The sequence below is a fragment of the Colletes latitarsis genome, chromosome 11 (assembly GCF_051014445.1).
Source record: "Colletes latitarsis isolate SP2378_abdomen chromosome 11, iyColLati1, whole genome shotgun sequence".
NCBI classification, from domain to species: Eukaryota; Metazoa; Arthropoda; class Insecta; order Hymenoptera; family Colletidae; genus Colletes; species Colletes latitarsis.
In genome coordinates, this window is record NC_135144.1 from 7750822 (window position 1) to 7773001 (window position 22180).

Here is a 22180-nt window from a genome sequence, read left to right on the forward strand (position 1 = left end):
AGAAAAAAGTTTCATTGAAATATATTCACTATCGTAGGAGTTATGGCTGTTTGAAAATTGGATCATTTTTATAGGGTTTTTCTCATTTTAGGGGATCAAGAAACAACTTTTCGAATATTTTTAGAATTTCTACATATTCTACACTAAAATACGCGTCGTTTGCTTTTTTAAACATTAAAATCGTCCAATCCGTTCAGAAGTTATGACGTTTTAAAGATTCGCATGAAAATTCGGGCAGACATTTCTGGCCAGAAATTATATTTTCGGTAAGGAATTTTTTTTCTCGAATCTGAGTAGGAATTCGGGGGTATGTCTATTGACCAAAAATTCTTGTAATTAACCACTGTAACTAAATATAATTTTTTTAGTATGATTTGAAATTTTTTAATTTCGTTTAAAAATTTCAGTACCTACTTAAATTTTTTTCTCGAAAGTGGGTAGGTTTTCAGGGGTATGTGTATTCACGAAAAATGATTGTATTTCAGCCCCGCAATCGAAAATAATTTTTTCAGAACGATTTGAAGTTTTTGAATTTCATTGTTAATAACTTTTTATCAAAATCTCCATCGACAAATTAGTATTCTTGATTTTCGTCTTATTTTGGCCTCTAGAATCCCTCATTAAAATTTTTCCCAAGGGTGGCTGAACACCCTATATGTACATATTACTCACCCTATACAGGGTGTTCGGCCACCCCTAGAAAAAATTATAATGAGAGATTCCAGAGATCAAAATGAGACGAAAATCAAGAATATCAATTTCTTGGCAGAGGTTTCATTAAAAAGTTATTAAAAAAATTAATTAAAAAATTTCAAGTCATTCTGAAAATATTATTTTTGGATGCAGAGATCAATTACAATCATTTTTGGTGAATACACATACTTCTGAAATCCTACCCATTTTTGAGAAAAAAATTCGAGTAGGCGCTGAAATCTATTAACAAAAAACAATTTGTCAAATCGTTTCGGAAAAATTATTTTGGTTTGCAAGGGTCGATTACAATCATTTTTGCTCATTACATATACCCTTCAAACCCTACGCATTTTTGAGAAAAAAAATTCCTTATGGAAAATCTAATGTGAGGCCAGAAATGCTTCCCTGAAACTTTAAAATGTCATAACTCCTGAACGGATTGGACGATTTTAATGTTTCGAAAGGGGAACAATGCGTAGTTTGGTGAAGAATATGTAGAAATTCCAACAATGTTCGAAAAGTTGTTCCTTGATTCCGTAAAGTGAGAAAACCCCCATAAAAATGATCCAATTTTCAAACGACCATTACTCCTACAATAGTGAACGTATCTCATTGAAATTTATTCGTAACCTAGAGCTTATGGGTACCTACAAAAAAGTATTAGACAACTTTTCTGTATAGCGTCAACCAAATTTATTAAAACTGAAAAACGAGTTTTTAAGAAAAATCGACAGTGGGTAGGTGCCTTTCGACAAAGAAAAAAATTTCAAATTGTTCTGGAAAAATTATTTTCGATTACGGGGGTCAATTACAATCATTTTTGGTGAATAGACATACCCCCGAAATCCTGAACATTTTCAAGAAAAAAATTCAGTACGAGAGGAACTTTAAACGTTAATAACTATTTAACGAAGCCTCCATCAACAAATTGGTATTCGCTATTTTTGTCTTATTTTGGCCTCTAGAATCTCCCATTAAAATTTTTCCCAGGGATGGCCCTACACCCTGTATACTTCTTAGCAAACTCGTACCCCTTTCTTCCTATTTTGCAAACTTATGAACGGCTTCTTTCGAGCAACTCTACCATGATACTTCTGTTTTCTTAATATTCTTTTAATGGTTCAGTCACTTACTTTCTTATGTAAATGTTTTTCAACTTCCGACGCTAATTTTTGAGCACTGATCCTCGGATCATTCTTAATTTTTCTAATAATCCATCGTTCATCCCTGATATTCAATTTCTCATCAGGCCTCTCTTTTAATTTATTCACTACACGATCCTCTTCTTCGTATCGTTTTATTATACACTGAACTGTGCTTCTACTCGATTAATAATTTTACTAATTTCATTATAACTTTTTTTGTTTTTATAGTGATAAATAACTAACTCACGCTCCGTTACTGTAATTTGTCACATTTTAAGTCTTCTTTATTGATTTTTTGACAGAATAACGCATATGACAATCGTTGCTAAGCATTGCTACACAAGAAAAAATTGGGGATTCACGCTAAGTTTCATGTGCAACCTCGAATTTCATTTAATTTACTGAGTACTACTAAAGGTTTTTTTATGCTTCTATGCGAATTTCAATAATTTAGTACAATTTTCATGTTTTATTGAAAAAATATCGGCTGAAGCGCTAGGTATTTTAAGTGACAGTCACTATAGACCGCGATCGGCTTTAAGATTTATGTAGACGGGAAATGGAGCTCAAAGTATGGCTTACGTTCTATCGGTTATTGTTTCGAAGTGAAAAATATAGTTAATCGAGAGTGTTACGTTGGTTTGGTACCTCTGAAAATAAGCATGGGACACGAACACGGACTTAATCGCAATCATCGTGAGAGTGGAATGTCGCTCGTTACGAACGAGTTCGGCTACAAAAGGGCATGCTGGGTCGATAAATGCTCAAGGTTGAGTGATTTTCCGAACGACGACGCACGCTTGCGGCTCCGGCTCCTCGAAACAGGTCGTGTTACTTGGGAGGAGCGAACTCCATCGTTTGTTCTTTTATCGCGAATCGATCGATCTTCTCTTCGACGCGACCTACCGATTACTTTGGTCGATCGTTGCCTGCTATCGCGAATTCTGCTCGTAATTAGCGGCGAAACGGATCGAGTTCAATATTCGATGCCAGAGATTTGTATCGCTGGAATCGAATGGCCCTCGTAAATTGCAAATGTTTCGTTTAATGTGCTCGCGAAATACTTGTCATTAAGTACACATGGCAAGTAGTACGTATTAAACACCGATCCCATTGCTACTTGCGCGTCCTGTTCTTCAACTTTCGTTGTACTTACGGGAAGGTTACGATCTCAACGTTTAGAATTGAAAAATACCAGTGGAAAAGAAACAATTTCGTTCAAAAAAATTATTTTTCATGCGTAAGATTTCTTTCGACGATACCATTGCTACTTGCTCGTCCTGTTCTTCGACTTTATTAGTATTTATGAGAAGACTACGATCTCAACGTTTAGAAATGAAAAAAGTAGTGGAAAAGAAACAATTTCGATTAAAATAATTATTTTTCCTGCGTAAGATTTCTTTTGACGATCCCATTGCTACTTTCGCGTCCTGTTCTTAATACTTTGACTGCCACGTCGCCCATATATGGGTGACAGAATTTTTAACAGTGAAACTAAAACAACTAATTCTGAAATTAAAATGTCAAAGAAAATAAATTTAAATAGGCTTCTTAAACTTTAATGAGATTACAATGGTAACTAGTACGACAACTTTTAAGTTGTGTAGTTTACAATTGCTTAAAACCAAAGTTTTGGTCTCGTAAACAATTTTAGGATTTTAGACTGGCAGTCAACGTGTTAAACTTTCGTAGTACTTACGGGATGATTACGATCTCAACGTTTAGAATTGAAAACTACCATTGGAAAGAAACAATTTTAGTTCGATTAAAAAAATTATTTTTCATGCGTAAGATTTCTTTTGACGATCCTATTGCTACTTGCTCGTCCTGTTCTTCGACTTTATTAGTATTTATGAGAAGACTACGATCTCAACGTTTAGAAATGAAAAAAGTAGTGGAAAAGAAACAATTTCGATTAAAATAATTATTTTTCCTGCGTAAGATTTCTTTTGACGATCCCATTGCTACTTTCGCGTCCTGTTCTTAATACTTTGACTGCCACGTCGCCCATATATGGGTGACAGAATTTTTAACAGTGAAACTAAAACAACTAATTCTGAAATTAAAATGTCAAAGAAAATAAATTTAAATAGGCTTCTTAAACTTTAATGAGATTACAATGATAACTAGTACGACAACTTTTAAGTTGTGTAGTTTACAATTGCTTAAAACCAAAGTTTTGGTCTCGTAAACAATTTTAGGATTTTAGACTGGCAGTCAACGTGTTAAACTTTCGTAGTACTTACGGGATGGTTACGATCTCAACGTTTAGAATTGAAAACTACCGTTGGAAAGAAACAATTTTAGTTCGATTAAAAAAATTATTTTTCATGCGTAAGATTTCTGTCGACGACGATACGGCGCCTGAAGGAACACGCGCATCGATAACGATGTACGCACAGCACGAACCGCTGCGTGGCGATACGCAACGCATGACTTTGCTATCAGTCGGGGTCATCTTTCGGACCAAACCGACGATTCATTCATAACCGGGAAACTTGGGCGATACTGCCTTTACGTCGGTTTGCTTATTGTCTCGAATATCAGAATAAATAAAATACCCTCGAAGAAACGTTATTTTACAGTAAGGTTTCCACGAGAATAGACGTAGTCGAAATACCGATTTACGCGCATTCTGTTTTCTTAAGGGGTAAAAACCTGAAATAAAGCGTTTTCTTGCGATTTTTTTTTTAGATGGATGGAAAAGTAAGAGGATAATAATATTCAAAAATGTTATTAACCATGTCGTTAAGTGTTAAAAAAAAAATATTTATTCAAAAATAGTGCAAAAAGACGACGTTGGAGCCATTCTCGCGAGGCGTGTTTTGAATTTGAGACGTTCCGCGGCACGCAGTGTAACTGACTGTGTCTGGAAAAAAACAGAAAATTTTCTCTTAATCTGCATGAGTATAGCTAGAGAAATACGTAGGGGATCTTCGATAAGTTAATTTTAACATTATTTATTGACAAATGATTGCCCCATCTTTTGTACAAAATTGAACTTTCTGCTTCAAATGCTCGCCAATCACACAAAAATTAATATTTTAAAAATCCCCTACGTATTTCTCTAGCTATACTCATGTAGATTAAGAGAAATTTTTTTGTTTTTTTTCCAGATACAAATTTGCGTCAGTTACACTGTGTGCCGTAGAGCGTCTCAAATTCAAAACACGCCTCGCGAGAATGGCTCCAGCGTCGTCATTTTGCACTATTTTTGAATAAATATTTTTTTTTTAACACTTAACGACATGGTTAATAACATTCTTGAATATTATTATCCTCTTACTTTTCCATCCATCCAAAAAAAAAACGCTTCATTTCAGGTTTTTACTGTGGTTTTACCCCTTAAGGGGTCATTCTACTTTGTAGGATTTTTTTTTACGGGCTATTAAAGAGCAATTCACTCCGGATTTTGTGGATATATTTATTATACATTTAACTATATTTACGAATTTTTGTAACGCATAATATCTATTGATTACGCAGTTTTTGTTGATTAACGAACAACTGTTCTTACATACAGTGCCCGACTGCGTAGGCAATATTATACGAACAAGTTATTCGAAATCCAAAAACCAAAGATATTCTTAATATAGATACGTTAGGTTAGATCTTTTCAGAAAAACGAAAAATGGCACAATGGTAGTTATTTTACGAAAAGGTACTGAATATTTTCATATATTCGGATGCTGTTTGTTAATAAAAGAAAAAGTATTGCATTTATCGCAGCTATCTTAATTCATGCGATAGAGAGACCAGTTCTAAAGATACCGCATAAATGTGATGTTGATATCTAGAATACTTTTCATGTTATTGTCTACGCAGTGTCGAAAAATGGAGTTTTGAGAAAAAAAACTTTAAAGTTTTACGTCCAGTTCTTATACATGCGCGTGGTACATTTTAAAATACTATAACTTCGTCAGTTTTCCGAATTTCAATTTAATATTTGGTAGATATATTTTCGAGACTATATACTAAAAGAAAACGCAAAAAAAATTCGATTTTTTTTAATCCCACAAAATAGAGAAGCCCCTTAACCCAGCCACAGGATCCATACATCATATAGATCAATGATTTTTAACTCTTTGCTGTCCTATACTTATAAACTGACGGATCTGTACTTATAAACACGCGACTAATTACATTTCCTTTGTCTCTATTATATTATACAAAATTTGTATAATTCAGTTCACTTTATTTCCCATATATTTGATGCACATGTATACTACACTGCGGAGCATAATTATAGCACCACTGGCGTAAGCTTTATGTATTAAGTATAAACCAAAATAAGTAATGTTCGACTTTTACTGATAGGCCAATTCCATACGTACCGACAATTTTCATTTGTTATACTAACAATTACTGAAAGTTTTGTTCTACTTTTATAATATTTTAAATGAAGAAGCATTTAACTATATGCCTATGTATTTTAATCATTCACTGGAAATTTCACGATTCATAAATGGAAATCAAATTTTCAGTGACAGTCACTGTATTATACATTTACATATATAAATATAAGTATATACATATATGTTACTTGTACTTTAGATTGCCTTTTTATATTTCGAATCTGTAAATTTTGTATATTATTTAAAAAAACAATAAAAGGAGTAAAATATACAGGGTGTTCACGCTATTGTTAGCCAGCGATTTTTTTGAAAACTATTATAAGTAGAAAAAAGTACGAGAGGAAAAGCTTTATAGTTTTTTCATGCCCAATAGAACAGTGTATATCAGTTTTGCATCTTTACATTATTTTGCGACAAATGAAGGTGACCTTCAATTTTTTAAATAGAATACCATACATTTTTTTATGTCATATAAAAGTGTGTGAATAAATACAATGTTATGAAATATTCAAGCTTCTTTTATTCCCGAACTTCAATGACCTCGAAAGTCATCATATAGTACATGAATGAATCCGTCTTGATACATATTTCCATACGACATAAAAACATATATGGCATATCATTTAAAAAATTGAAGGTCACCTTCATTTCTCGTGAAAAAATGTAAATATATAAAATCGATATACACTGTCCTTTCAATCATAAAAAACTAAAGTTTTTTTCTCTTTCAATTTTTTCTAATCACAATAGTTTTCGAAAAACGAAATCGCTGGCTAGTAATAGCGTGAGCACCCTGTATAGATATGTATGCAGGATATTGGATCACCACTCGGAAAAATTTTAATGGAAGATTCTAGAGGCCAAAATAAGACGAAAATCAAGAATAACAATTTGTTGATTGAGACTTCGTTAAAAAGTTATTAACGTTTAAAGTTCCATACCGAAAATTTTTGGCGAAATTGAAAAGTTTCAAATCATTCTGGAAAAATTATTTTCGGTTGCGAGGATCAATTACAATCATTTTTGGTCAATACACATACCCCTGAAATCCTACCCACTTTCGAGAAAAAAATTTGAGTAGGTACAGAAATTTTTAGACGAAATTAAAAAATTTCAAATCATACTAAAAAAATTATATTTAGTTACAGTGGGTAATTACAATCATTTTTGGTCATTATACATGCCCCTGAAATCCTACGCATTTTCGAGAAAAAAATTGTTTACCGAAAATCTAATTTCTGGCCAGAAATATCTGTCCGAATTTTCATGTGAATCTTTAAAACGTCATAACTTCTGAACGGATTGGACAGTTTTAATGTTTAAAAAAGCAAACGACGCGTATTTTAGTGTAGAATATGTAGAAATTCTAAAAATATACGAAAAGTTGTTTCTTGACCCCCTAAAATGAGAAAAACCACATAAAAATGGTCTAATTTTTAAACAGCCATAACTTCTACGATAGTGAATATATTTCAATGAAACTTTTTTCTGAAGTAGAGCTCATGGGTACCTACAAAAAAGTATTAGACAACTTTTCTGTAGGGCGCCAAATAAAATTATCAAAAATGAAAAACTAATTTTTAAGAAAAATCGACAGGGGACCGGTGCTGAAATTTTTCGGCGAAATTGAAAAGTTTCAAATCATTCACGGAAAAATTATTTTCGGTTTCGAGGGTCAATTAGAATCATTTTTTGTCATTAAACATGCCGTCGAAATCCTACCTACTTTCGAGAAAAAAATTCGAGGAGGTGTGAAATTTTTCGACAAAATTAAATAATTTCAAATCGTTCTGCAAAAATTATTTTCATTTGCGAGGGTCAATTACAATTATTTTTGGTGAATAGACATACCCCCGAAATCTTACGCACTTTCGAGAAAAAAATTCGTGTAGGTAGACAAATTTTATTAATAATTTTTAACAATAATTTTGTTAATAACTTTTTAACGAAGCCTCAGTCAACAAATTGGTATTCTTGATTTTCGTCTTATTTTGGCCTCTAGAATCTCTCATTGAAATTTTTCCTAAGTACGACCGAACACCCTGTATAATACGTTATGTTTCATAAGAATACAAATTATTAACGTGCATAACCGAGATCCTGGACACATAGCTAATTACATAAAAAATTTGCTTCAAAGTAACAAATATTTCTATTTTAGATTGTTTTGACTTCAACCCCATAGAGAATCTATTATTTTCTAAAAATAAAAAAGACTCGTATAATTCCCATCCGAAATCATTTGTTTTTCCAAATTATTCGTAAACTTGTTTACGAGACGTACGACGTGGTGTACGGGTTTTGGTTGTGACTTACTGTATATCTGAGAAACGCGAAGCAAAGATTGAAACACGTCTTGTCTGTATTTCTTAATTATCATGCGACCGAAAAAAAAAAACACTGACACGGTTCATTCATTCTACGGATTGTTAATGGGCTTCCGACACTCGTGATCTTAACGTCCGACGTCCAACGCGTCGTCGTTTGAATGCTTTGGAATTCAAACCTGACACGGTTCTCTTCCAAAGCAGCGCCGACTTCGGTCGTATCGTTCGACTAATCGCTAAGAGCGTGCCATTTATTTTCGCGCTGGCAATGCGCGAAAAGACGCGCAGAAGCGCACGCGACTGAAAAAATAGAAACAGTAGACTTTCGCGTTCTCTTTTTCTATAGCTTGTGGAACTACTTCCACGAATTACGGTGCAACCGTGCATGTATATCAAACGACGATCCTTGGCTAACAGAATCGGAAATAACTATTTACGAGCACGTGTTGACTCACGTGCACCTCCTTAACCATGATAATAATCATAATCGCGGTTACCCCCTCCTATCCTCGGCGTCACATATAGTATATTGTAAAATGCGTAGTACAATCTCAAAAGTAATTCGATTCCCTCGAAAAAGTATGTCGAGAACACAAAATCGTATTCGTATAACCTCACTTATTAGTTCGTCCGAAATCGATTGTATTTTACAATTCCGATTTTTTGCTTGTTTGAGAAATATCGCCTACTGTCGATTATTTTCTGGTACGATGACCGAATTCTTTAAGATGTAGGAAACGAGCAGAATATCTTTACGAGAAACAAAAAAACGGGTAAGAAAACGAAGGCTAACAAGGGAAAGGTCGAAGATGAGGGAGCAAGCGATTATGATTGACATTTTCTATAAATAAGATTTGTCGTAGTTCGATTGGCCTTTGCAGAAATGGAATCAACGTCATACCGTTCGATGTATGTTGTACGTCATCGGCAGGCAACGTCTTCGTGTTCCAAAGTCAAAGGCGTAAGGCGGTAAAGAGAGCGAGTTCGAGAGAAGTCTAGGAGGAGAAGACGTGAAGCGGGGAAAGCGGGAAGCTGGAATGGAATGCGCGGCGCCTAGGGCTCGTTGAATTCCAGGGCCACACGTGCCCTTCCCCCTCGCCTCGGGCACCCACCGCTGCCAATAAACTTCGCCTGCGGCTGGCACTCGCAACCGACCACCATAGAACTCATTCATGGGGACCTCCTATCACGCAATGAGCCCGTAACCCATGCCGACGCCTCGTGACTTTACGCTGCTGCCCTCTAGCGGAGTATAATCCGACTTTCTGCGATCGTGTCGTATCTCCGAGAATAACAACTTTTCCATTATTTGCGTTCGCAAAACATAAAGGGAAATTTGCAAACTTTTTTCGCTATTTTCACAAACTATCAGAATTGTTGAACCAAAATCAAGATTAACGAATTTAGAAAGAATGCATGCGGTTAAAACAAAACATTTTCGCGGTCGTCGAAGCGATCGTTTTAATCGTTTAATGATAACTGAAATCCGTTATCCCGTTAGTATTGCACTTAACCTATATGGCTCTTGTAATGAATAGAATAGGAACGATTGATTTAAGTGAGCAATTTCAGTTTACACGAATTAAAGTCTTGATCGAAATACCGCTGAAGCGTAGTCATTGCAATCAATGCCACAAAGCATTCCACTATGGAAACTGCTTTCGGAAGTGTTATAGATATAACTCTTTCTTCTACAAAATAAATATTTTTCTACTTAAATATTCATTAACACGACGCATTTAACCCTTTCGACTACAACAATGTGTGAAACTCGTGGTAAAGAAATCGGGCCAAACATGAAAACCACGGGTTACAACCATACGTCGATCGGACCAAACATCAACAATATGTATCAGGCTCACAAATTTGAAAACGATAAAATACGATTACGTCGCTAAAAAAACATATTATAAGACATGTACGATTGGCACAACTTTGAACGTTCAGCCGAACCGACCTTGCTGTTAACTATGGCCTGCGCCATCGGAACTTAAATCGTAGGACAAGGAAATATTTCTGGAACATTTTCTCATCCATTAGTAAAAGTTTTGTTAAATGAAACGTATCTACATAGGTCTTTCTTGGAAGTAACTTAAACGTGTCGCTTACCGTGCATTTTCAAAAGTTGCTGACGCGCTGCTTCCCACTGCAGCGAATCCGACTCCAACAGCAAGTCCTTCTGGGATATTGTGCACCTAATGCATAAATCACAAAAGTTATACGTGTACATGCAAAACTTGCTACGTTATTTGATTAATTTGTACGTACCGTTATAGCAACAATTAGGAGTAAAACTCTCCTCCATTGATTGTTTGTACGTTCATTGTTAAAACCTTCATAAATTTCCCCAAGTTCTCCTTGTTCTGCCGGTCTATTTATATTTGCAATTTGACGTCTTCTGGTATGTTGATCGTTGAAACCTGAAAAATGCGATATCGTTAGAAATGTTATAGTATAATATTAACCCATTACTTCCAAAAACAAATCATGCCTTCCCCTTTTTCTGTGTTTTAAAACAAAGTGTAATGAAGCATATCGATTCTGAAACCCAGTATCCTCTTTTAAAATTTTTGCACATTAGATCTGCAGGCAGGATTAATAAGATCAGTTTTCTAGAATTATGGAACTTTAGAAACACAAACCACACATTCGATATATTCTAATGATTATAAATTTATAGGATGAATTAGAATAATTGGTTATTTATATTTTCCTAATTCTGTGTTTGTAAGTTCCACATACTATTAACAGAATACTCCCATGCATGTGCAACCATCTCTTGCATACTTAAAGTGTAAAGCTGGTGACACTAACAAAGGAATTCACTAGGTACTACTCACACAATACAAAATGTTAGACACAATACACTTCACAAAAAACAAAGCATACTTCGGAAATAAGCAATAATTTACTATAATAACAGTAAAAGATAGAATGTATTTATAAACTGCTTATTTCCGAGCATAGCTGATCGCTGGTTTCATATGAAAAAGCAAAGAGGGGCGAGTGTACACTGACATTTGCATATACAGAATAATACGTGTGTATATCGTGAACTGATCCCATTTTCCAAGCCTACAGAGAGAATTGGGTGTTACAAAAAAAAATGAGATACCATCGATGGTGGTCGACTCAATTTGAGTATATAGTTTCCCATCGGAAATCTGTACGTTGTTATATGGATCATAATCGTCTAAATCCTCGTCACTCTTTAGTTTTGCAAAGTTCTTGCGTCTTTTTTTCGTACCGACTGACTGCATAGCTAAAAGCACATTGGGGGACTGAATGCCAAGGGAAGATATCAACGCGTCCGTCCCATAAACAAAGGCCGCGCCTATAAGAAATCCAACTCCGACTGGTACAAACGCATATTCGCCCTCCATTCCGTAAAGTTTGCTCTTTGTCGCCATTTCAATAGCGGGCTCTAGCAACGACCAATAACTTGCCGCTATCATCACACCGGCCGCGAATCCTAGGCTGACATCCAAAAGCTTACGCTGCAACAAAATGCGACATCTTTTTTATAATCGTTCTTTGCCGTGAATATCCTACCGTGCTTCCACGAGAAGAAGGCATAGCGTGTTTACATCCCCACTCCTGTTGCAATCCGCTGACTCACAGGTATTGGTCGAAAACGGTGACGAAAATCAATGACAGCCAATCAGCTGTCTCGACTGCTGCGAGAGTGGGGATGTATACACGATACCTTTAGCGTTCTTCCACGAGAAGAAGGCATAGCGTGTTTACATCCCCACTCCTGTTGCAATCCGCTGACTTACAGGTATTGGTCGAAAACGGTGACGAAAATCGATGACAGCCAATCAGCTGTCTCGACTGCTGCGAGAATGGGGATGTATACACGATACCTTTAGCGTTCTTCCACGAGAAGAAGGCATAGCGTGTTTACATCCCCACTCTTGCTGCAGTCCGCTGATTGGCTGTCACCGATCTTCGTCACCGTTTTCGACCAATAGTGAGTTAGTGGACTGCAACAGGAGTGGGGATGTAAACACGCTGTGCCTTCTTCTCGTGGAAGAATGTTATATGTATACATTTCAAAATACGCGCGAGAGCATCGTTAAACTCGCGTGAAATTGGATTAACAACGACGGATTGCAATCCAATTTTTCAATGTCTCGATGGTTGGAAACTAATTTGGAAAGGAAATATAATCATTTTTACGGTAAGTTACGATCCACTTTTTAATTGAACATAAAAGAAAAACGTCTGTTCGCGATAATTAACGTCTTAATTGCCGTGTGAAAATCGTGTATACATATGTCGTTCGGATCAAATATTTATAAAACTGTACACGTTTCTATTTATTGTGTAACGTATTGAAACATATAAAAAGTCCGTTTATCTTGTGATGATAAAACACACACGGTAGTTAAAGTGTTAATACGTAATTAATCTTATCAGGTGAAACTTAAATAACGAACAAGTGTTAACTTTCCATTAAGAAACGCAAATATTATTCGCAAAAGATAACGATGAAATTTATAACCATATTTTACATATCAACGCGTAATTTTGTATATTGTATTGATCGTGGTTTTGTATAAATATTAAGAATCTTTTGGATCGATTTAATTAAAACTTAAATATTATATCAGTTCACGACGATACGCTGTAGAAACAATATACTATCGTAGAACTGACAATCTCGTTTACGATTACAGTGCGCTTACAGAAAAGGTTTTATATACCGCTTAAGTTTGCAAATTCTTGTACGAAAAAGAAATATTAATTACTTCTTGTAACACAATACATAGACTGTAAATATATTCGTTGGTTTTTGATGACATAAAAACGTGTAAGAGAAAAAAATTCTTCGATTTAAACAAATGTAATGGTCGGTTGGCAATCTTTTTTCAAGGTCACGCTTTTCAAGATTCACTTCAATCTTTAAATGGAATTTGTATTTACCTTGAATGCTCACTAAATATAGTAATTTTCAGAACATTACGTCACAAAGAAAATATTTTAATAAGTATTATAACTATCATACTCACAACTACATCGTGACATGTACAAGTGACTAATAATTACAGACATACATTTTCAAAAAAAGAGTTATTCCCGCAATATAAGTACAACAAAATCAGATAAGGTTAGAATACACTATTCAAGAAAAGGTTAGAACGAAATATGCCTATTTCCGATAAACTATCAATAGATACGTGGTGGGGAGCAAGTACTTTGCAAGTCTATTCAATTTTCGAACTAAAACAAAAGAAAGTAGAAATAAACATACTTGTTTTCCTCGAATCATAAGAACGAGTGCGGCACCCGCTGCGGTAAGGGCCCATGTAAATAACGTACCCAACAGTGCCTGTGTAATCCGCGAATAACCCCTTATCATTGTACTAATCGTGAAGTTCTCGACGCCTTAAACTATACAACTCAACCTCCATAACATGAACTGAACATAAGAAACTGTTTTACAGGACAAAATTTCACTGACGTACACTCAACTCTCGTACTTATCTCAGCCGCCACTACCACCACCACTGACACTATCTTCAATACGTTTACCTTGCCCTTCTCTTCCTCCAACAAACTTCTACCTAGTTAGTGTGCAGTTAAAACGCTAGATGGTGTTGTTTAAGCTTCACAATAGCACAGACGATGTATAGAGTAGAGCGTACATCGAATGAAGTTTTCATGACACGGAAGCAACGATGCCAAATTTGAAACGGAAGCACGAAGAGATCCATTCAAACTAGGGTAAAAAATCCACCCTAACCTAAAAGGTCGGAAAGTAAAAATACTCGAGCAGTCGAGACTCACATGCCTATGTTATTCATAAACAGAATATCATTCCAACTTGGATCAATCTATTGTTACAAATTAACATTGTTATCCTGTTTTATTGTATCATTTATTAAATATATGTATATTGATTGTACAAATAAATTTTAATATAATTAAACACAACCTCAAAATTGAACCGTTTTCTACATCACGATTTTGAAGTTAGAAAGATTCGTTTGTACGTTACAAATATTTATTGTCATAAACAGATATTTTACTTGTATGTTTATATAAACCGTTAACCTCAAATCATTGGTATATACAATGCCCTTGTTTTCGAATAAATTCTCTCCTAAGAAGACGCCAACAAGAAAGGTAGGAGTGTTTTTAGTGAATAAAGATTTGAGTCCAAAGCGAATTGAAAAAGAACTTGGACCAAATGTTGGTCCTATACGTTTGAAACTGGGTGATCATGAAACTGTTTTTGAGTCAGGCTTATGGATTCCAGGTAAAATATTGCAATACAATTTCAATATTACGATGTTTTATAAAAATTTGTATTTTTCTAGAATCTGGTAAAATTGGAGGAACCTACAAGGAAAATGAAAAATTAAAGAAAGAAATGAAAAGATTGGAAGAAGAAAACAACTTGTTGAAGCTAAAATTTGAAGTACTACTTGATATGGTTATTAATATTTTATTTTCTTATTCTAATTTTGAAATATATTTGATATTGTTAATATTTAATATTAATTGTTTATGTATTCTATAGTTGACACAGACAACGGCAGAATTTCATATGCAAAAAGAAGAGCTAGGTAGATTAAAAAGAAATTTAGTGTACAATAAAGGCACTGAATCTTGATACAAATATATATTAATTCACATTTAATAGTGTGACACTTTTTGTACTCAAAAACTAAATGTATACTCATACATTTAGAATGTCGGTTTAGTTAACTTATTATTAATATATTAACGTACGCACATACACTCGCGCTCGCGCGCACCTCACACACATACACACAGAGATTTGTATATACAAATTGTAACGATACTTTAAGGCACAGTGTATTTTAAAAAAAAGATATTAATTTATCATAAAAAAATACCAAAAATAATTGTTTCTATCACCATTTTCAAATTTTGCAATTATATTCAAAACAGCGATTATCTCCTTTCATTAATCCATTACATTTTCTTGACAAGTTTTTCTTGTATGTCCTAAAAGAAAAATTCATATTTTAACACAACAATTTCTACAATAAAACATAAATAAAATACAAACCTTCCATCCCACAATTTCCGCATTTTCTTTTACCGCCAGTAGCCCGAGGCTTTCTTTGTACATTTTTACGTGTCGCATGTCCTTTTCCCCTAGATGTGTTACTATTTCTTTCTCCGAACGTTTGATTATGATTTGAACTATCTTCATCTACCCATTGAAAGAATTTGCAAGATTCGTTCATAGGTTTTGGACATGAATAAAATAAACGTCCTTTATTAGGACCATCCTTCTGAACAGTCCGCCTACACGTACAAAAAATTGGTTTTAATATAATGACAGGAGCAGAAAAAATTTATCGAATATTTACTTACTCTTTTGCTAATTGATTACAATGACATTTAATATCAGTCAATGATGTGGATGTATTAAAATGTCCCCGTGTATTAGAAGTAGCAACAGAAGTACTTGGTCTGCTGCTTGTATTTGCAATTTGTGTATGATTTGAATTTCTGCTGATATTATTTTGTGTTTCCTGCGCACTATCCGACGCCCAAAGAAAAAAGTCACAACCTGTACCTTGAGGTTTAGCACATTTGTAAAATAATCTTCCTATAATGTGTATTATATAACAATAATAAAATGAAATTATAATTATAATAAATTTTAACATAAATATTCAGAAAATCTATACCATGATTTGGCCCATCTTTCTTTACTGTTAATTGAATTGCATTTTCATGACATTTACACACGATAACAGCATCTCTATCGATATCACCCCATGCTGTATTTTGTTGTGTACTTGGTAAATTTACATTAGTGCTTGAAGAAGTAAAATTACTTGAATCGAGCCATGTATCATCATTTCTAGAATTCTTTCGTTTTTTAGTATTTGTATTGTTATTTCTTGATCTACTTGTGTTGTTACGACCTCTATTCTGACTTTGAACAACTCCTATAGATGTGTTATTGTTAGATAAATTTGTCCTATTTTCAACCGGAGGTTGGCGAATGTCGTTATTTCTTACTGTTCGTGGATTTGAAAGGACGGTTGATCTTGACCCATCAAACATACTATCATAACCAGTATCATTACTTCGATTAGTAATTTTGATACTTTCATTCCTTATATTTAGTAATTCATTAAATGAAGGATCACAACCACCTATGCAAGTTGTATAAGAAGTACCATACATTGGGAAAGCGTTTCTAGATAATTTTAATTTCAATTTATGCATATTTCCCGAACACTACAAATAATGTTATGAGTTATAAATTATTTAATTTGAAAATATTATATAGTATGTTATACTTACTTCTGAACAAACTTCGTCCAGAACTTCGACAGATTCAACTGTCTGAGGAAACCAAATTGCATTATTACATGTTGGATACCCCATACAACCAATATATTTTCCTGTGCCTTGTTTTCTGTCTCTGAGTACCATATTTAATTTGCACTTCGGACACTTGAAGATAACTTGTTCAGATGGAACAGTAATTTGTACTTCTTCTGCTTCCATAGGTTGTTCATTGAGATAATCCGCTAAAGCATTATCGATTAAATTGGCACGTTCCGTTGCTACTTTAAACACGTCGCGATATTTATTTATTTGAGTTTGCAAAACTTCTTTTGGATCTTTTTGCCGGTCGCATATCCTGCATGTAAAAATATAAAGTTAAAACTTGTTTCAAGTACTAAATCACTTTTAACATTATTAAAAAAGTAATTAAACCAACATACAATTTAAGATCTTTTTCTAAATCAGCTCTTAAATTTGGTTTTGACATTTGAAATCCCATATTGTCATAACCCATTACTAATCCAATTCCAAGTTTCCCAGGCATTAAATACTTTCCATCTGTCAAACCAACGTATTGACGTGACTTTATTGTGTCAATGTGTTCTGCATGCGTAGCATCAGTACCAATACCAAATTTGTCCATCAAACTAATTAAATCTGCTTCAGTTAATAATCGCGGTGGAGATGTTTCCTCTTGTACCATATCTATACTAGTTGGACTAAAAACCTGCCCTTCTTGGTACATGTGAATTTCTTTGTCACTCCATTTTTCATAAATATACACATCTAAATAATTTCTTTCAATAATTTGTAACCCATTAGCAATAAACTTTTCACCGGCTATATTAATCTCTACCGTTGTTTCTTGCCCTAACGCATCTTTTGAAAGACACGCCAAAAAGTGCCGAACCACAAACTCATAAACTTTAGCTTCATTACCTATTATTAAATAATTAGTTACAATGAAATGTAAAACTATTTTCTGACAAATTGAATAATTGAAAAGTATGCCTACACACCCTGTAAATTGTCAGCATATTTTGTTGGATGTATAGGAGGATGTGCTTGATCACTTTTTTTTCCTTGTCTAGGACTCACTCCCATTTCTATTAATCGCTGAGCAAAATTACCCCAAGCTGAATTATTTATTTGCTGATTTACCAAAGGAACAAGATTTAATTCTTTTGGAAATATATTTGTTTCTGTACGTGGATAACTAATAAGACCTTGGGTATATAATTTTTCAGCAATTTTCATAGTTTCCTTTGCATTTAAATGAAGTTTACGAGAACCTTGTTTTTCCAGTTCCTAAATTTATTTAATAAAATACTAGAATTATATTGTAGGGAACCGTGCCGGTAAAAGCTATTAAAAATTAAATTATGAAATCGCGCACGAATTTTGGCGGAACAGCGAAGACGGTTACCGCTGAAAAACTATTAACACGCGGTGAGCGAGCGGTCAAGCGGCCGATGGGTGAATAACCCATCCGTACCCGTTTGGTTGCCTAGGCGGCAGGGGAGGTGAACCCCTACGTGGCGAGTCCCCAGGTGGCGGATAGGGGCAGCCGCTGGGATGGGATGCAGGGATGGGGTCACCAACCTGAGAAGGCTGGTGAGGTCGGAGCGAAAGCTCCCGCAGACCAAACACCGGTATGAATGCTTTGCGTGTATGAGTGGCCCGGGGCATGGGATATTTGCCGCGGGTGTTATCCACCCAACGTGGCCACCCGACCGGCGGTTTAGTCCCATGTCACGGGGCCCAGGGTGCTGGTGACCAGACGCCTGCGGTTGAATGGGAATACGGTGGGAGGAGTGCCTCCCGTGGGGTTTTAGCCGGTAAGAGTCCGGCATTACCCCGAGGCTCCTTCCTATTTGGGGCCTCGGGGTGTCCATGAGGATTTCCCCACGTACAAAAAAAAAAAGGGTGAATAACCCAAAAGTGAGAAGCGACAGCACGGAAAAGAGAAGGACTGAAGAGTTCGGCAACCGCCGAACATAGATAAGAGTGTAGTAAACCAAATAAATACAAACGAGCCGCGAAGAACTGTGTTAGACATTGTCGAGCGAATCGAGAGAAAGAGTAAAAAAGAGCGTGACGTGTAAGAGTGCGAATAAAGTATTGTTAAATACCTAATAAATTGATTAAATTAATCGAACCACCGCCGCTTAGATAGATCCTACAATATCTTATTCTTTTTTTACTTGAGCTAGAACTACAATACTTACAACTGTGTCCAATGGTAGAGGCCTCCACTTATTCTTTTGTTTACTTATGATACGTTGTACTGTGGCATTAGGCTGTTCTAGACATGTATCTAGCAAAACCTCACAAGGTAATTTTTCAAATAACCTTCCTCTCATCCACCTAAATTCCACAGACAGTTCATCACGAACATCCATTACTTTTATTTTCCAATATGGTTCTGACTTAAATCTTTCTATAGCTAAAAATCTTTCAACTACGAATCCCAGTGTAGGAAACTGACAACTACCATAACTGATGAGCATATCAGCAAGACTTCTAGGAAATACTTTTTGAAGTCTCAGTGTTTGAAACCTCGTAAATGCAGCACCTACATGCATTATTTCTTTTACATATAATTTCACAAATGAATCAATTCTATTATAATGAAGTAGCGTTATTATATACCTATTCTTAAATCTAGTTCACTTCGTACATCGACAGCATCACTAATTGCTTTGTCTGGTTCGCATACATTTTGGAGAGCTCTATCTACAGATGCCTGTGTAATTTCAGAAAATTTTGCTCTATGGAAAAATAGATTTATCAATATACAAAGCAAAGCTTAATTATACATGTATGCATTTAGTTTATTACCTATATACTTGAATATTAGGTTTAACTGCTTGACAAACTTGAATAATCTCAAATCCAATATTCTCCCCTTCACGATCGCAATCTGTCCAAATAATTAATGCACTGCATTTTTTTACTTCTCTTTCTAAAGTTTTTTTAATTTTCATATAATTTTCTTCCAAACAAGTTTTTACTACAGGTGCATCGAACAAACTTAATGGGTGACAACCTTGCCATTTACGATACGATCCTACAAATTCATGGTTTAACAAATGACCAGAGACCGAAGTCATGATCATATCGCAATTCTGATTCCACAAATAGCAACTGAATTCATAAATTTTATTGTACGGAGACAATCCTTCTTTCTATAAAAAGAAAAATATTAATTATTATTTCCTAGCACTTCTTGGTGGTTTTAATTGTAATAAATTTTAATTACCCTTCTACTGGCACCACGAGATAAATAACTTGCAATGTTTTTTGCAGCATCATTTTTTTCCGCAACATTAAGGATTTTCATAACTTTAATAGAACTATGTGTATCTTTCAAAAAACGATACTGTGTTGATTTAAACGAATTTAATAGTACATTATCAAACAACTTTGTGAAATTAATTAACATAATGAAAAATGTACAAGATAATTAACAAATTAATATGATGTAAATAACATTTTTATATTATCGTGATAAACCATAATAGTATTTAGTGACGCCATTATAGTCACATGTTGTTTACGTTCTTGTTATGGACTATCCACCGTATTTACCGGTACAAGTATTTTCTTCCCTCATAACTTGTCGGCGTTATTTAAATGACTTCCGATTTCGTTCTTTTGTTATTTAGTTTTTTCTTGTATCGATTTTATTTTTAATTTATTACGTATCGTATTCTCACACCGTAATTATTTATCTTTCACTGTTTTCGTTCACTGAGAATTACGTGATTATTGGCAGCTAAAGTGTTAACTTTTCAAATCTAGGTTAAAATATGCTAGTCACATCAGCAGAATATGTAACTTCACGAATACAGACAGTAGCAAAATAGACTTCTTTGATGGATCGCTGCGTACCTCTTTCAATCTACATTTCATAAAATTATGTCAACTGATTCAACCATCTAACTACAGTTGTACAAACGCGCAGCGACATACCACAATTTTGTAAGTATTTATAAACCTTTGGGGTTTTCCAGTTTACAGAAATAAATAAATAAAATATTTTTAATATAAAATTTCAAGTCGGTGTTACTATATTTCTCACGCTTGAAACTAATCTCTGATTGGGGGTTTGCGATGTCGGTATAGCAATATACTTCTTTGCAATTTTTGTGAATAATGGAAATCATATATTATTGAATTTCCACGAATTTAAAATAATGATATTTTGGTATACTACAATTTCTTCCTAAAATACGTGTGTATCTCGTGATTTATACTCATTTTCGGAGTAATTTTGCTTTCAATACTGTCTATTTTTGTATTAAAAAAAAGGTTTTATTATTCTGTAACTTTTAAAACTTATTATTATTATTATTTGACTTAGATGTTGTATAGTGTTAGGATTTCAGTAATTATCTCGACGAGTAGGTTTATGATATTGTCGTTTGACGAAACTCGCTATTTTTGAAATCCTGATATTTGTATTTATTTAAACTCTTGATTACAAATGAACGAAGGTTAAGGTGTCCTAAAGGCTAAATTAGTAACAATTCCCGATTTTTGGAAACACGTGCCCCGCAGGACTTTTACTCTTCGTACACCTCAATAGCATGTCGGCACATGTGAAAATGAACAAGCGGATTCAGCCGCAAAAACAACAAATACACTACAGGAAAATAATCAAATAGTACCGAGTCACTACGTCGATTACAAAAAATAGTTGATTAAGAAAATAAATCAACAGCGAAACTATCAGCGGAAAACCAAATACAATTTTAAACTGCAAACAACCAAGACGGAACTTTGTAGTCCTCGTTAGAGGAGTCCCATAGTACCATGTAAGTACAAAAATCTAAGTTAGAAGATCGGAAACAATCAATCATGAATAAATAACATCTGGACATTATAATAACTTGATAATATTCATTTCTTCTTTTAATTTTTCTATCATTTGAATTCGTAGTTTTTTTACAAGGAAACGGTCCTTAAAACAATATTTATAAACTACTGTTATTTAATACGATAATTTCAATAAAAAGCTTTACTTTTATCAAAATTATTCAAAAATAGCATATTTTAAAACGCGTTGTTATTCATAATTGCGAACAATCTGCGTCATTTAGTTTATGAATAGTGGCTCGATATACATTTCGTCTTTCCACGAGAAGAAGACACAGCGTGTTTACATCCCCATTCTTGCTGCAGTCCGCTGATTGGCTGTCACCGATCTTCGCCACCATTTTCGACCAATGCCTGTGAGTCAGTGGACAGCAATAAGAGTGAGGATGTAAACACGTTGTGCCTTCTTCTTGTGAAAGAATGGTACATGCACTCATATATTAATATAATAAGCGGGATGAATAAGTTAATTCTGCGTCTGTTTGCAATC

At 34.5% G+C, this 22180-nt stretch overlaps 3 protein-coding genes across 9 annotated transcripts in view; 1 reads left to right on the plus strand and 2 right to left on the minus strand.

Moving 5' to 3' along the window:
• Positions 1–14098, minus strand: part of Zip48c (Zinc/iron regulated transporter-related protein 48C) — a 50863-nt gene extending 36765 nt beyond the window's left edge. For 3 of the 6 annotated variants that reach the window (XM_076777206.1, XM_076777209.1, XM_076777212.1), the window contains exons 1-4: positions 13778–14028; positions 11636–12017; positions 10789–10940; positions 10630–10715 (exon numbers count right to left, since the gene is read on the minus strand). In XM_076777206.1, coding sequence (XP_076633321.1) covers positions 10630–10715; positions 10789–10940; positions 11636–12017; positions 13778–13885 — 728 coding nt within the window. In that variant the 5' untranslated portion in view covers positions 13886–14028. Of the gene's footprint in view, positions 1–10629; positions 10716–10788; positions 10941–11635; positions 12018–13777; positions 14035–14058 lie in introns of those variants that run through there. The other 3 variants (XM_076777208.1, XM_076777207.1, XM_076777211.1) reach the window with 3 other exon arrangements.
• A 117-nt stretch (positions 14099–14215) lies between these two features.
• Cby (beta catenin antagonist chibby) lies at positions 14216–15185 on the plus strand. Of its 2 annotated transcripts, none has more exons than XM_076777559.1 (3): positions 14216–14785; positions 14847–14947; positions 15050–15148. In XM_076777559.1, exons 1-3 carry the CDS (start codon positions 14602–14604, stop codon positions 15140–15142), a joined length of 378 nt encoding a protein of 125 aa, XP_076633674.1. In that variant the 5' UTR covers positions 14216–14601; the 3' UTR covers positions 15143–15148. The 2 variants fall into 2 exon arrangements, with proteins under 2 accessions (XP_076633674.1, XP_076633673.1); XM_076777558.1 differs by having other exon boundaries at positions 14218–14785; positions 14847–14962; positions 15050–15185.
• Positions 15186–15370: 185 nt separating this feature from the next.
• Top3alpha (topoisomerase 3-alpha) lies at positions 15371–20873 on the minus strand. Its single transcript, XM_076777557.1, has 11 exons — positions 20072–20873; positions 19651–19997; positions 19462–19580; positions 19038–19384; positions 17829–18117; positions 17250–17748; positions 16822–17164; positions 16197–16755; positions 15877–16114; positions 15566–15807; positions 15371–15501 (listed from the first exon to the last, which is right to left on the minus strand). Exons 1-11 carry the CDS (start codon positions 20252–20254, stop codon positions 15461–15463), a joined length of 3207 nt encoding a protein of 1068 aa, XP_076633672.1. The 5' UTR covers positions 20255–20873; the 3' UTR covers positions 15371–15460.
• Positions 20874–22180: the final 1307 nt, after the last annotated feature.